This window comes from Cebus imitator, unplaced genomic scaffold (genome assembly GCF_001604975.1).
Source record: "Cebus imitator isolate Cc_AM_T3 unplaced genomic scaffold, Cebus_imitator-1.0 Scaffold256, whole genome shotgun sequence".
In the NCBI taxonomy this organism is placed as follows: domain Eukaryota; kingdom Metazoa; phylum Chordata; class Mammalia; order Primates; family Cebidae; genus Cebus; species Cebus imitator.
In genome coordinates, this window is record NW_016107571.1 from 854216 (window position 1) to 868155 (window position 13940).

Here is a 13940-nt window from a genome sequence, read left to right on the forward strand (position 1 = left end):
AATGACTAAACACCAGGCAAGCTCTGTTACCATGGGGTGGGTGTGGATGGCCCTGGGCTCCACTCCGTTTCCTGGTATTGTGACAAAGGCCACGAGAGAACTAGCTCTGGTTTACAGACTTGATGCAGGAGCCGGAGGCAGCCAGCACATTACCAGCCTCTCAGGGATGAAAGGTCAGCTTGGGCATGAGAGAAAGTGAGAAGTCCATTCAAAGGCAGACGTAAATTCTAAGTTCCAGTTACACCTGATCTATGCACTCTTCTGAGCCTACCCCAGAACTGCCACAACTCTCTGAAGGCTTTTATTCTTCGAAATAGGTTCCCACTGAATTAACAGCCTACAGAAGAGATCAGCCTGGTCTCTGGTCTTACTAAAGCCCAATGCCCCCTTATGTCCAGAGCAAAAAGAAGAGTGAATTCCTCACCTGGATTTAAGAACTCAGGCCACTTTGGATTGGTATGTCCAATCTCTTGTTTTGTTTTGTTTTGTTGTTTTTTCCCAGAGACAGTTTCACTCTGTTGCCCAAGGTGGAGTGCAGTGGCGCGATCTCGGCTCACTGCAACATCTACCTTCCTGGTTCAAGTGATTCTCCTGCTTCAGCCTCCTGAGTAGCTGGGATTACAGGTGCCCACTAACACACCCAGCTAAGTTTTGTATTTTTAGTAGAGATGGGGTTTCACTGTGTTGGCCAGGCTGGTCTTGAACTCCTGACCTCAGGTGATCCACCTGCCTTGGCCTCCCAAAGTGCTGGGATTACAGGTGTGAGACACTGTCTAATCTCTCTTATAATGCTAAATTCCGTTGCTGAAGACTCCAGAAACGATCTCTTCTGCTACATCAAGCCTGGGGGTTTACACAATGATATACTATGTTTTACCTTCAAAGATAATGCTCCTAACATGAGTAGGACAAATTAGAAATCTATATTTTTAGAAGCTGTAACGGATTTGGGCTTCTTACTCTCTGGCTGAGGGCATACATTTGTGAGTGAGCAGGTTGATAAAGAAAGCTAACTAGTCAATAATGAGAATGTGCCAGGCTGGCTATCTGTCTTCAAACCAATGGAGCTAGCCAGTCTGGAGTGGAAACCAGGATGGGGAGGGAGACCCATCAGTGGAGAGTCCACTCCCGCACTCTTGAGCAGTGACTCTTAAAGAGGGGAGGGGTGGTTTCTAAAAACATATTCAAAATTCCCATTACTTTTGTTTCAGCCATGAAAGACAGGAAAATGGAATCTTCTGTTCACCAAGGTGGCAAAAAGATGCTAAATACTGCTCGGAAAGAAATGCCACTGATCCTTTCCTAAAGAACAGCAAGTCATCTACAAGAAGGCAGCCCTGCTCAGAGATCAGCACTCGCACGCGTAGATTTCCAAGAGTTCTGAAGATAGCCAGCCAGCACTGCTTATCACACACACACGGTGACCCTGAACAACTGACTCCATCCCAAGAACACTGTGAGGTTCAAATGACATTATGTGAGTGAAGGTGCTCCGAAAATTTGCCAAGTTCCACAGAAATCCCAGATATCATTATAAGCAAAGAGCCCACATTTTATATGGTTAGAGAAGAATATTAAGTTTCCTACATCTACTCACAGTGAGTACATGCTGGGAGAAAGGTGAGTGGTGTAAATAGTTCTTTTCTGGACACCAAATTTACTTTATGCAGGAGGGAGGGTGGGACAGAGGCTGATGCTTTGTCATTTGTGAGCTGATGTATCTTTGGAATTATTTCTAATTTAAAACCATGCAAAATGAATGAGCAAAACGACCAGTGTACTCCAGCCCTAACTGTATTAATTATCTTCACAAAATCTGCTTTAACTTTGTTTTCTAAGTGAAGCTCCCTGACTCACTTAATTCTACTGCGGTTTCAGCGTCTCTAAAATTCTCCATCCACTCCCTCCCCTACTTTCCACACAGCTGTTAATCCATTCTGGGGAGGAGAGAACTTAGCCATCTGCTCACATTCTGACAAAAGTTAATTTGGTACTTTTTTAAAAAAACCGACTTTCTAGCTACAAAATAAACTAGCAGCAAATGGTATCTACCAAAGAATGTCCCAATCATAATCACTGGGAGAAACTAGGACCCGCACAGTAGCTACATTACGACCAAAAACTTTCCATACTATATTCCTATATAGCAAATATTCAAGCTGTATTAAAACAAATTATTGCAACTTTCCATTAGTATATGACCACTCCAGAATTCACCCAACCACATTCTATAATTTGTTTTAGAAAAATATCAAATGGACAACTTCTTTCAATCCAAAATAAGAACTCAATGTATCGCACAAAGCATCATCTAGACTGGAAGTGTGTTTTCAACTGGTTCCTCCAAAATTTTCATCCCAACAAATTACTTGGTAAAGCCAGAAAAAAGGGGTGAGGAGGAGAGCCTGGTAATAAAATTCTAATTTTTTAAGTCTATAAATCTGAACACATCTCTAGTCCTGGTTCTGTGTATAACAGCAATCTAAGAAGCAGCAGATATGCAGCCACTGTCATGATTCAGCAATGAGCCACACGACAGGTGAAAAGGGAACATGGAAGACTGTGAGGTTCCATCTTCAGGGGGCCACACTGTGCACCTGACAATCAACTCTAGGGAAGAGATCATTCAGCCTGGGCAGACTTTCAGCCCAGTCTGTACCCTGTCCTTGGGTAAGTCCACTGGCACACACACAAAGCACAGCTTGAAAGATCTCAGAAGAAACGAGAGTTTCTCTTTTAATAGGTGCTAAATCTAGTCAATTCTCTGCTGTTCCCTTCTTCCGGCCCCAAGCTAAAAATATTGCCCTGTAAGTTTTCCTGATTTACTATGTGGGATTCACATGGTTAAGTTAGTTGCCAAAGGGCAATTAACAAGAGTATTGCCTAATTTAAAAGGGGAAAAGAAAAATCCCTGTGGTCTGTGGTCTCTGGAAAATAAAAAAGGAAGTGGGAGCTGTGTGAGGAGCTGGTGTGCAGTGTTCTTGGAGTAGGGCTGTCCCAGATGGAGAAAAGCCGGCCAGGCTGTGCCAGCCTCTGCAGCCTCTGTTTTCATCTATATAGCTGCTTCGTGTCACCAGCAGAGCCTAGGGATGGTACCAAGTACACTGTGAGAGCTGATGCTGGAGTTGGCAGATGCCCTGGGGCAGGCGCCATGCAGAACACACAGAAGTGGGGTAAGCGAAAAGGTCCCTTCAAATTCCATCTCATTTCCCTTAAAAAACAATACAAAAGCCCACACTTTGCAAAGACACAGGACAGGAAAGAAGAAGTTAAAGAATTTAAAATGTCTCCCCTATTCTCAGAGCCAATTATAAAAAAGTGCTCAGGGTTCCCCACCCCCACCCTGCATTTCTTTAATGTAGGTCCTTTTGGCTTTGATGGAAGCAGCAGAAACAGAGCTGGGTCCCTCGCAATGGGAAATTTATTTCCCCGAAGTTGGAGCCACAGGGAGTGTAAGAGGTACTGTGGTTCCACCATCCATGCTGGGTCCAGCTCCTCTGAAGAGCTATTCCAAGAGGTCCTGAAAAAGACATGCACCATATTACCAACAGACCACAACACTCTTACTTCAAAAGCAATCACCTAGTTTCTGGGCTTGCCAAATCTTAGGGTTATTAAATTGCCTTCGCCCTGGCATATCTTGATCATGAATAGAAGACAGGTTTTTTTTTCAGGTGTCGGGACGGGGGACTACCATTCAAGAAGAAATAGCCTCACCTCATCTGAGTCATCATGATAACCACTTTTATTAGTGTGGGGGGCTGTGTCCAAAGCATCCACACCGTCCACGCCATTGGCCTCTGCATGCTGCTGCAGCACGGAGTATCGGTGCACCAGGAACCTGTGAACAGAAACCTCCTTTACACTCATGTGCCCCACAGGGGTGTTTCTTACAGGACTCTGGACTTTCTCCGTTTTATACACTCAGGAATGCATCACAGACACAGAAAGCACAGTCCATGGTTGACATATGAAAATGTAAGACACGAGAAGATTTGGGCCTGATTTTTCAGAAACAGTATTTGCAAGTACCTAGTTTTTGCCAAGAGCAGACTCAGCCATATGCTCTAGACTGGCTTTCTGGCTTGAACTCAGTACCTTGGATTGATTTGTGTTCCTTACCTTCCCCCACAGACATATTTCTTCACAATGAGCACTCCTGCTACAACTGTGACCAGCATCAATCCCACGATGGCCAGGATAATTGGAACAGAATTTGACTTGGAATTCTTGAGAAATTAAAACACAAACACAAAAGCTTTTAGGCATGTATATCCTAGGACTGAGGTCAAAGCAGCCACTCATTCCCCTCATCTCTTTATGAATGATCTGCAGTCCTGATGCACTTAATGATGGCTCTTTTCCAACCCCCCAAGATGAACCATCTCAGTGTTACCAGAAGAAGCTGGCATAGCTGGAATAGAGTCTTCTGAATTCCACCTGCCTTGAACCTTCAAATTTGGTGGCTTAAATGTCAAAGTTACACTGGAAGCCTTGGCAACTGCCTAGATCAGGTATGACTCCTCTGCACTACCACTGTTCACAAGTCTTGGGGCTTAAGGGTGGAGCAGGAAACGGAGACTACTATAACAGTGGGCTGAATGACTCTAGAACAGGGCCATTATCTGCGAAGAAGCTGTGTCAATGCTATACCAGGCAGGCCATTATATGACACCAAGATTTATTTTTTTACTTCATTTTTGATATGTTATTACAAATAAGCCTTGTCATATCATTGTTTGCATGTGACCTACCTGCTGGAATATATGTTTTCAGTGTATCCCATTGGAGGTGGAGCTGGATTCTGGAACAAGCTGGGTCCCTGTGGGTGGGAATCCTGTGCAATCCCACACACAAACACTCTGACAGCCACCAGGAGCCCAAGACAGGGGTGCACAGAAGGAGGAACTCGCCCCCTTACAAATACACACACTCACACACTCCTCTCCCACCATCTCCTTAATCCCACCCCTTGTCAGTCCTCATCCCTTAGGATGGCAGAGTGGAGGGGCTGCAGGTTGTCTAGCTTGACCTCTCCTATTATGGATTAGGAAACGGGCCTAGTGCTTCTTTATCAAGAGGTTTCTTCTTTACGCATCTCCAAATCCACAGGTAGTTGGATTTGGATGCAGTCTCATAACTTTTTTTTTTTTTTTTGAGACGGAGTTTCGCTCTTGTTACCCAGGCTGGAGTGCAATGGCACGATCTCGGCTCACCGCAACCTCCGCCTCCCGGGTTCAGGCAATTCTCCTGCCTCAGCCTCCTTAGTAGCTGGGATTACAGGCACGTGCCATGATGCCCAGCTAATTTTTTGTATTTTTTTTAGTAGAGACGGGGTTTCACCATGTTGACCAGGATGGTCTCGATCTCTTGACCTCGTGATCCACCCGCCTCGGCCTCCCAAAGTGCTGGGATTACAGGCTTGAGCCACCGCGCCCGGCCCTGTTTTGCATTTTTAATAGAGACGGGGTTTCACCATGCTGACCAGGATGGTCTCGATCTCTTGACCTCGTGATCCACCCGCCTCGGCCTCCCAAAGTGCTGGGATTACAGGCTTGAGCCACCGCACCCGGCCAACTTTTTTTTTTTTTTTTTAAATTGACACAGGATCTTGGTCTGTCACCCAGGCTGGAGTGCAGTGGTAAGATCACGACCCACTGCAGCCTTGACCTCCCAGGCTCAGGTGACTCTCTTGCCTCAGCCTCCTGAGTAGCTAGGACTACAGGTACACACCACCACATCCAGCTACTTTTTTTTTTTAAAGATGGGGTTTCTCCATGTTGCCCAGGCTGGTCTCAAACTACTGGCCTCAACTGATCTGCCCACCTCAGCCTCCCAAAGTGCTGGAACTATAGAGGTGTGAGCCATTGCGCCTGACAGGTAACTTCTTCTAAATCAAAACCAGCCCATCACCATAGCTCAATTTTTCACTTTGAAGATACTTAACACGACTTGGTCAAAGATCACCCTACCTATTGCCCAGTGCTCTTCTCTTCCACACATGCACACCTCCAGGTCATGGCCCTTCACAGTGTTTTTTTTTGGATATGGAATCTTGCTCTGTGGCCCAGGCTGGAGTGCAGCAGTGGGATCTTGACTCACTGCAACTCCCACCTCTCGGGTTCACATGATTCTCCTGCTTCAGCCTTCCGAGTGACTGGGACTACAGGTGTGCACCACTACAGCCAACTAATTTTTTTAATTTTAATTTTTGTATTTTTAGTAGAGACAGGGTTTTACTCTGTTGGCCAGGCTGGTCTCAAACTCCTGACCTCAGTGATCTGCCCACCTCAGACTCCCAAAGTGCTGGTATTACAGGTGTGAGCCACTGCGCCTGGCCCACAAACAACCTTTTTGGGCTTTTCTAAATGACTCTCAGCCTCAGAATTTTCCACAACTGTATGATTTTAAGAATTTTACAACTTTACAGAATTTCATCCCCTCACCCTCAATAAGAAAAGAGCTTTCAGTAGGGTGAGCTTATCACTGGGTTACGTGACCCATCCTTAATGCTAACAGCCACCTATGTATAGGGAAGCCTGACCACTTTGTATCATTAACAAAACTTCCAATGCTTTAACTTTGATTTTTCTTGGCAGAAGACAAAATCCTATTTGTACCTGAAAACTAGACCTACTTTAACATACCTGCTTTTCCGGACTCAAAAAGTTGCTTGTGCATTTCTTTTTCAAGTCTTTTACTTCTCGAACTGGATTTACCCCCCCCTGGCATTTGTCCCCTGGAATTTTCCGGTACCTACCAGGCAGAGAAGATTTGATAACATAAGATAAGGATGTATTCCTGGGTCCCTGCCTATTTCTTGGAAACATGACTTGAAAAGGTGCCAAAAAACTTCCCATCCTTATGTCATCTTTCAGGCCTAGGAGGATGTCCACAGGGATGTTTTGGGGGATATTTTGTGTAGTTTCAGGCCTTTAGCAAACTAAGCATCTCTGTCCCCTGCTGCCAGGAACATGTCTGTCCTTTCTACCTAAGAGGCTGTGCCAAACAAATGTGACCCCAAAAAAGCTTGTTAACAAGTGGTACAAAATGGGAGGGCAGAAGCTATCAGGGGAGGGAGGTAATGAGGCCCCTTTAGAGCAGCATGTCCAATATGGTGGCTACTGAAACTAAAATTGATTAAAATGAAAATTTCACTTCCTCAGTTACAATAGTGTCTATAGCCACGTGTGGCTAGTGACTACCACATTGGACACAGCAAATTACAGAACACTTCCATCACCAAAGAAAGTCCTATCAGACAGAGCTCTTCCTGCCTGTGCCTAAACTGCCAGATGAGCAATGGACATTCATGGCGGATGGGACGCTTCTGTCATTCTGCCCGTGGGCCCCTCGCCTCTCCTCCCTGCCTGGGGGTGGTGGACAGAAGGCAGGGGTGCAGGATCTGGCCGAGCTTGTTCTCTCGCCCTCTGCCTCCTGGTGGTGGTGGGGTTGAGTCCTCTGACACCAAGCACCTGTGGCTTACCTCTTGTAGCTCCCTTGAGGGAGGCCTTCACATCCTGCTGCCCCCCCAACCCCTCCAAAAAGAGTGCTCTGAAGTAGGGCTTGGATCTCAGTGTGGAAAGAAGAAGTTTTCTTTCTGGACAAGGACACCTCATCTGTCATGACAAGGGAGAAAAGGCCACCTCACCCATTTGTTGTTAGGTGTTCTTCTCTTCCGTACAGACAAAACTCCAGGTCGTGGCCCTTCAGTTCCGGCTGCTCCACACACTTGGAGTCATTTTCTGGACGGTAGTAGCCAAAATCACTGCAAGAGTCAGCAAATAAAGTACCTTTCAAAGCAGCTGGAAGACAGTAAGTGGCTGGCAATGAAGGGTTATGTGGGGCAGTGGATGCTTAACATTCCAGTCTTGGGTTGTTAGAAAGTAGCTCAGGAAGGCCTGTGACACCTCTGAAGGAGGCTCACTTAGGAAAACAGACATGGAGAGGGCTTCTTTTTTTGAGATGGAGTCTCACTCTGTCGCCCAGGCTGGAGTACAGTGGTGCCATCTCGGCTCACTGCAACCTCCACCTCTGGGGTTCAAGTGACCTTGCCTCAGCCTCCTGAGTAGCTGGGATTACAGGCACGTGCCACCATGCCCAACTAATTTTTTTACTTTTAGTAGAGACGGGGTTTCACCATGTCAGTCAGGCTGGTCTCAAACTTCTGACTTCGTGATATGCCCATCTTGGCCTCCCAAAGTGCTGGGATTACAGGCACGAGCCACCGTGCCTGGCTAGAGAGAGCTTTATTGAGGAAAAGCAGCTTATGGGTCTGACCTGGTGGGCGTAGGACTAGCTAGGGTCCCAAGGCTGTGCACTGCAGGCAGCTCAGGTGCAGGGCAGGGACTGATGCAGCCTGCAGTAGGGTGGGGACCCACACAGAAACCTTGGCATCAGCAGCAGCTTTCAATTCAGGGATAGTTGGCAATTCTTTTCTCTCTCTTTTTTTGTTTTGAGACAGGGTCTCGCTCTCTTGTCCAGGCTGGAGCATAGTGGCATGAACACTGTAGTCTCAATCACCTGGGCTCAAGTGATCTTCCCACTTCAGCCTCCTAGGTAGCTGGAACCACAGGCACGCACCACCATGCTAAACTAATTTTTTGTAAAGATGAGGTCTTGCCATACTGCTCAGGCTGGTGTTGAACTACTGGGCTCAAGTGATCCATCCACCTCAGACTCCCAAAGTGCTAGTATCACAGGCGTGAACCACTGTGCTTGGCTAATTTTTGTATTTTTTGTAAAGACAGGGTTTCACCGTATTGCCCAGCCTGATCTCAAACTCCTGAGCTCAAGGGATCCACCTGCCTCAGCCTCCCAGTTTTGGGATTACAGGCATGAGTCACTGTGCCCAGCCCGAAATTCTTTTCTTTATCTCCAAAGGTCATTATGATGTTACTCTTGCGGTACATAGCAAATTTTTTCTGTCTTCCCCACTTCTGTTCCTCTTAGCTTCTTGTATAGTCTTTGCCTCCCATTCTACTCCATCTCTCCATAGGGCCCTCCATTGCTCTCCTTTTTCTGCTTTCCCCAAAGAAACAATGTCTACTGTCCCCATGAGCATCCTTGGTCCCTCTCCTCCAACCTGCCCTGGGGCCTTGCTTCCCTGAGTATGAGCGGAACAATCAATCTCTCCCACTCGGCTGGCAGCTTCTCCTTAGCCTGCATATGTCTTGACCTTAGAAATTACTTCCTTAACCCACCTCTCCCTTACTACCCACATTTGTCAAAAGAATATTTTTTTACTTGTCGTAGTTTATGCATTTGTTTTTTCTTCCATGCATTTTGGCTTCGACCCTCTCTACAACTTTGAAAGTGAGTGTCTGGGCTGGGCGAAGTGGCTCGCGCCTATAATATTAGCACTTTGGGAGGCTGCGGCAGGCAGATTACCTGAGGTCAGGAGTTCAAGACCAGCCTGGCCAAGACAGTGAAACCCCGTCTCTACTAAAAATACAAACAATTAGCCGGGTGCAGTGGCGTGCGCTTGTAATCCCAGCTACTCGGGAGGCTGAGGCAGGAGAATCGCTTGGACATGGGAGGCAGAGGTTGTGGTGAGCTAAGATCACACCACTGCACTCCAGCCTGGGTGACAGAGAGACTTCATCTCAAAAAAAAAAAAAAAGAAAAGAAAAAAGAAAATGAGTGTTTGCAGTGTCCCCAAGGCTCAATAATCATCAAATTCAGTGGAGTTGCCTCTGGTCACATTCCCCCGACCACCCATTCTGCAGCATCTGACACACCGTTGTGCCCTGCCCACCTTGGCAATGGCAAAGCTGCACTCATCTGTGTCTCTGGCCACCGTATGCTCTTCTTTTTTCCTAACCCATAAATGTAGTCTTTTGCCAAGGGGTGGGGGGGAGGTAGAATGCATTCTCTTGCTTTTTCTCTGTCAGTTCTCCCTTAGTGATCACAACTATTTTGGGGTTACAACTAAAACTTCCAGGTTTTACCTCTCTCAAGTTCGAATCCTATATTTCAAATACATGCCGGGTATCACCACCTAAATATGCTAACAAAACCTCAAAGAAACAAGACGTTTCTCCTTTGTGCCGGACTCTCCTTATCCCTTCCGTATTTGCCCATGACACTACTTCCTTCCCACTATCGCAGTGGAACACTTAGCCTGAGCATCCTCCTTTCGGACCCTTACTTCTTTATCATGGCTACTATGACTTCCCCAATGGCCTATCTTCCAGAACACCCTTCCTTGATCATGCTGTTGTTGTCTCTGCTCACAGCAGTCCACTGGCATTGATGACCTGCTTCTTCCCAGATGCTCATGTTCGAATCCTACCATTTGCCAATGCTCAGCTCATACCACCTCCTCAACAAGGCCTTCTGTGACCCACTTCCTTTCAGCTCTAGATGAAATATTCTCTTCCTTTTCTAAATCCCCATGGCATCTGCCACCTTCTGTTTTGCAACAAATTTTCCATTATCACTTTTTTCATTGCCTGTGCACAGCTGGTATTAAATGAGTATTTGGGGAATATATAGATGCCGCTTGTATTTCAAGGTTTTCCTGTTAAGTATTTAGGAGAGTGGGTATAGAGAACAAAAGATGCTGAAGATATCACCCCTCCTATAACAGGAGGAAATTCAGTTGAGAGTTTTAGGTACTCAATCCAAAAATTCTGGATTTTGTGAGTACCCTTCTCACTAATAAAGGACCCAATTTCCAAACATGTGGGCTTTGGAGGTGAGATGCCACCTTCACATCCCAGCTCTTCCAATTCCCATGAGCAAGTCAGTCACGTCCTCTCTGTTGTGAGGTTAAATGTAAATTGCCTAGGATAGTGCCTCGCACAGAGTTAGTGCTCAATAAATGTTAGTTGCTATCATGCTTACTACATTATTATCAAATATAATATGCTCCCAAGAAATGTGAGGCTTAATGGTGGAAGCAAACCTATAAATAGTAATTAAAGGGCTGGGAGCAGTGGCTCACGCCTGTAATTCCAGCACTTTAAAAGGTAGAGGTGGGTGGATCACCTGAGGTCGGGAGTTCGAGACCAGCATGACGAACATGGAGAAACCCTATCACTACTAAAAATACAAAGTTAGCCGGGTGTGGTGGTGCATGTCTGTAATCCCAGCTACTCAGGAGGCTGAGGCAGGAGAATCACTGGAACTCAGAAGGCAGAGATTGCAGTGAGCTGAAATTCAGCCTGGGCAACAAGAGTGAAACTCCATCTCAAAAAAAAAAAAAAGTAATTAAAACATAGTAAGTGCTGTAATAGAACTCTGAGGGTCTAGATGAGGGAAAGCCCATCTAGTGGTGATACCTAAGCTAAGTACGAAAGGCTAAGTGGGAAGTCGCCAGACTTGGGGGTAAAGCAGGGACTGTGGAGAGACTTTCCAGGCAGAGGAGGCATCATGTGCAAAGGCCTGGAGCTCTGAAGAACCATGGCATAGTTGGACAAGAGGAGAAGCACAGGTGAAGAGCCTGGCATACATGGAGTCGAGGATGGGAGAGAATCCTTTAGAGTATTACAGGTTCATTGATGACCTCTAGCCCTACTGGAACACCAAAGGTGATCCTTACGGAAACAGAGAAGGGAGGACCCTTAAGCATGGCAAACACAGGTGTGAGCCATGCAGGAGGAATCACACTGTGTCAGATCTGCATTTTGGTTCGACCTGTATTCTATTGTCACCTGTGGTTTGAGAGAACATCATGCCCAGGGCCACGGCTACTATCTGCCTGCCTTCTTTGTCCAAATCCTTTAGGATCTACTTTTATTTTGTGTCAGTATCTTTCGCAGGTAACAAGTTCCACAGATTTTATCTGTGATGTGAAGCAGTTCCGCTCATTTGCCTGAAAATTACCTCATTTATGCTATCCAGGGACTCCTTGCCCTTATATAATCAAGTAACCCTATGCCAGCCAAGCAACTAATCCTTAAGCCTGGATGATCCTGAACTCTAGGGAGTCCACTTTGATGGCCTCTAAACCTTGATGGGACCATGACTATACTGATGTCACCTCTAGTCTTAGGACCAACCACCATCTCTCTGTCTTTATTCTTGGAGAGGATCCAAAACCTAGTGTCCCACCTGCTGAGCTCACACTGTCAGGCTGTTTTCTTTTTCTTTTTGGTTTGAGATGGGGTCTCGTCATATTGCTCAGGATGGTCTCGAACTCCTGACCTCAGGTGATGCGCCCACCTAGGGCTCCCAAAGTGCTGGGTTTACAGGCATGAGCCACCATGCCAGGTCTCAGGCTGTTTTCTCAAGTCCAATTTCCTCTTTGCTCCTCTACCATTTTTTTTTTTGGTGTTTTTGTCTTTTCATTTCCTACAGATTTTTGTTTGTATTATTCTCTTCTTTCTTATATCACTTCTCTCCTTCCCACCACTGTCAACTCAGGATTTCTGGGGTTTGTTGCTGGTTCTGCCCAATAATTAACTGTCTAATGTGATTATATTATCTGTCCAATTATTAACAATTTTGGTTTCCTTTCTCTGTGCCTCAGTTTCCTTGATAAGAAGCAGCAGTTCTACACTGATGGGGAAAAGGGTTTCAATTTTTTTGAGACAACAGTCTTGGCTGGGTGCGGTGGCTCATGCCTGTAATCCCAGCACTTTGGGAAGCTGAGGTGAGTGGATCACAAGGTCAGAAGTTAGAGACCAGCCTGGCCAATATGGTGAAACCCTGTCTCTACTAAAAATACAAAAATTACCCGGGTGTGGTGGCAGGTGCCTGTAGTCCCAGCTACTTAGGAGGCTGAGGCAGGAGAATTGCTTGAACCTGGGAGGTGGAAGTAGCAGTGAGCCGAGATCACGCCACTGCACCCCAGCCTAGGTGACAGAGCGAGACTCCATCTCAAAAAACAAAAAGAGTCTTACTCTGTTGCCCAAGCTAGAGTGCAGTAACACAATCTTGGCTTACTGCAACGTTTGCCTCCCAGGTTCAAGTGATTTTTGTGTCTTGGCCACCTGAGCAGCTAGGATTATAGGCATGCGTCCCCATGCCTGGTTAATTTTTTTTTTTGTAGAGACAGAGTTTCACCATGTTGGCCAGGCTGGGGTCTTGAACTCTTAGCCTCAAGTGATCCATCCACCTTGGCCTCCCAAAGTGCTGGGATTACAGATGTGAGCCACTGCACCCGGCTGGATTTCAATATTTGTTAGCCGTATAAGGAAACTGTCTTTCACCTCCTCCAACAGGGAAAGGGAGACAGAGCAATCTGAAGAATGCTGATACCAGAGAAAGTCCTCCAGGGAACAGAGGCAGATGGAGGGCTGCTTGGTCACAACATAGTCTCGACCATTCTGACACACGGATGACTTGCGTAGCCGCAGAAACTGTTCTTTATAGCCCAAAATGCAGCCATCTTCATAATCTTCAGGGTCTGTGGAGTGTGCCAGCCATATGGTATAGTCCTTCTCTTCACCTAAAGGAGAGAGAGACTGTTCAGGAAAGTGCACAGCACAGAACCCACCCACGGGAGGCAGCTGCCAGGCTATAGGAAGAACAAGGAGAGGGAAAGTGGGAATGTCTGACTCAACCTATTGCTTCATTTTGGAATTGCAAACAAAAAGTTACATTAGTCTAGAGCCTACTAGCAATTGCATTTCCTCCTGCCAAAAGAGTATTCTTTCCATCTCAACATCCATCTGAGGACTAGGAAAAACTCTATTTGTTTTAAAGTGGGAAGATGGATAGAAAATCTCCGAAGTTCCTTCCAAACTAAGATAACTAAGAGGCTGCTGTCTGTGTGTCTTGCATACCTACGTTCTCGGTCAGCAGGAGCTGTCATAGGTAAGCAACCAGATATTCTCCACTCAGGGCCAGAGAGCTCTTTGTTTAGGACAAGATACTAATTAGCCAAGAGCACAGGTTCAAATTCACCATGTGTTCATTGGCTTAAAGCAGAAGGGAAAACATCCTCTTCCTAGACTTCTAGCTCTAGTTGACCGGTTCTCAAATGCAGATTG

The 13940-nt window shown here is 46.1% G+C and overlaps 1 protein-coding gene across 5 annotated transcripts in view; it reads right to left on the bottom strand.

The window, feature by feature from the left end:
- Positions 1–2251: 2251 nt before the first annotated feature.
- SORT1 (sortilin 1) overlaps positions 2252–13940 on the bottom strand; it is an 81972-nt gene continuing 70283 nt past the window's right edge. For 4 of the 5 annotated variants that reach the window (XM_017499246.2, XM_017499245.2, XM_037728121.1 and 1 more), the window contains exons 15-20: positions 13207–13396; positions 7652–7768; positions 6648–6756; positions 4123–4229; positions 3718–3841; positions 2252–3520 (exon numbers count right to left, since the gene is read on the bottom strand). In XM_017499246.2, coding sequence (XP_017354735.2) covers positions 3506–3520; positions 3718–3841; positions 4123–4229; positions 6648–6756; positions 7652–7768; positions 13207–13396 — 662 coding nt within the window. In that variant the 3' untranslated portion in view covers positions 2252–3505. The remainder of the gene's footprint in view (positions 3521–3717; positions 3842–4122; positions 4230–6647; positions 6757–7651; positions 7769–13206; positions 13397–13940) is intronic. The other variant, XM_017499247.2, reaches the window with a different exon arrangement.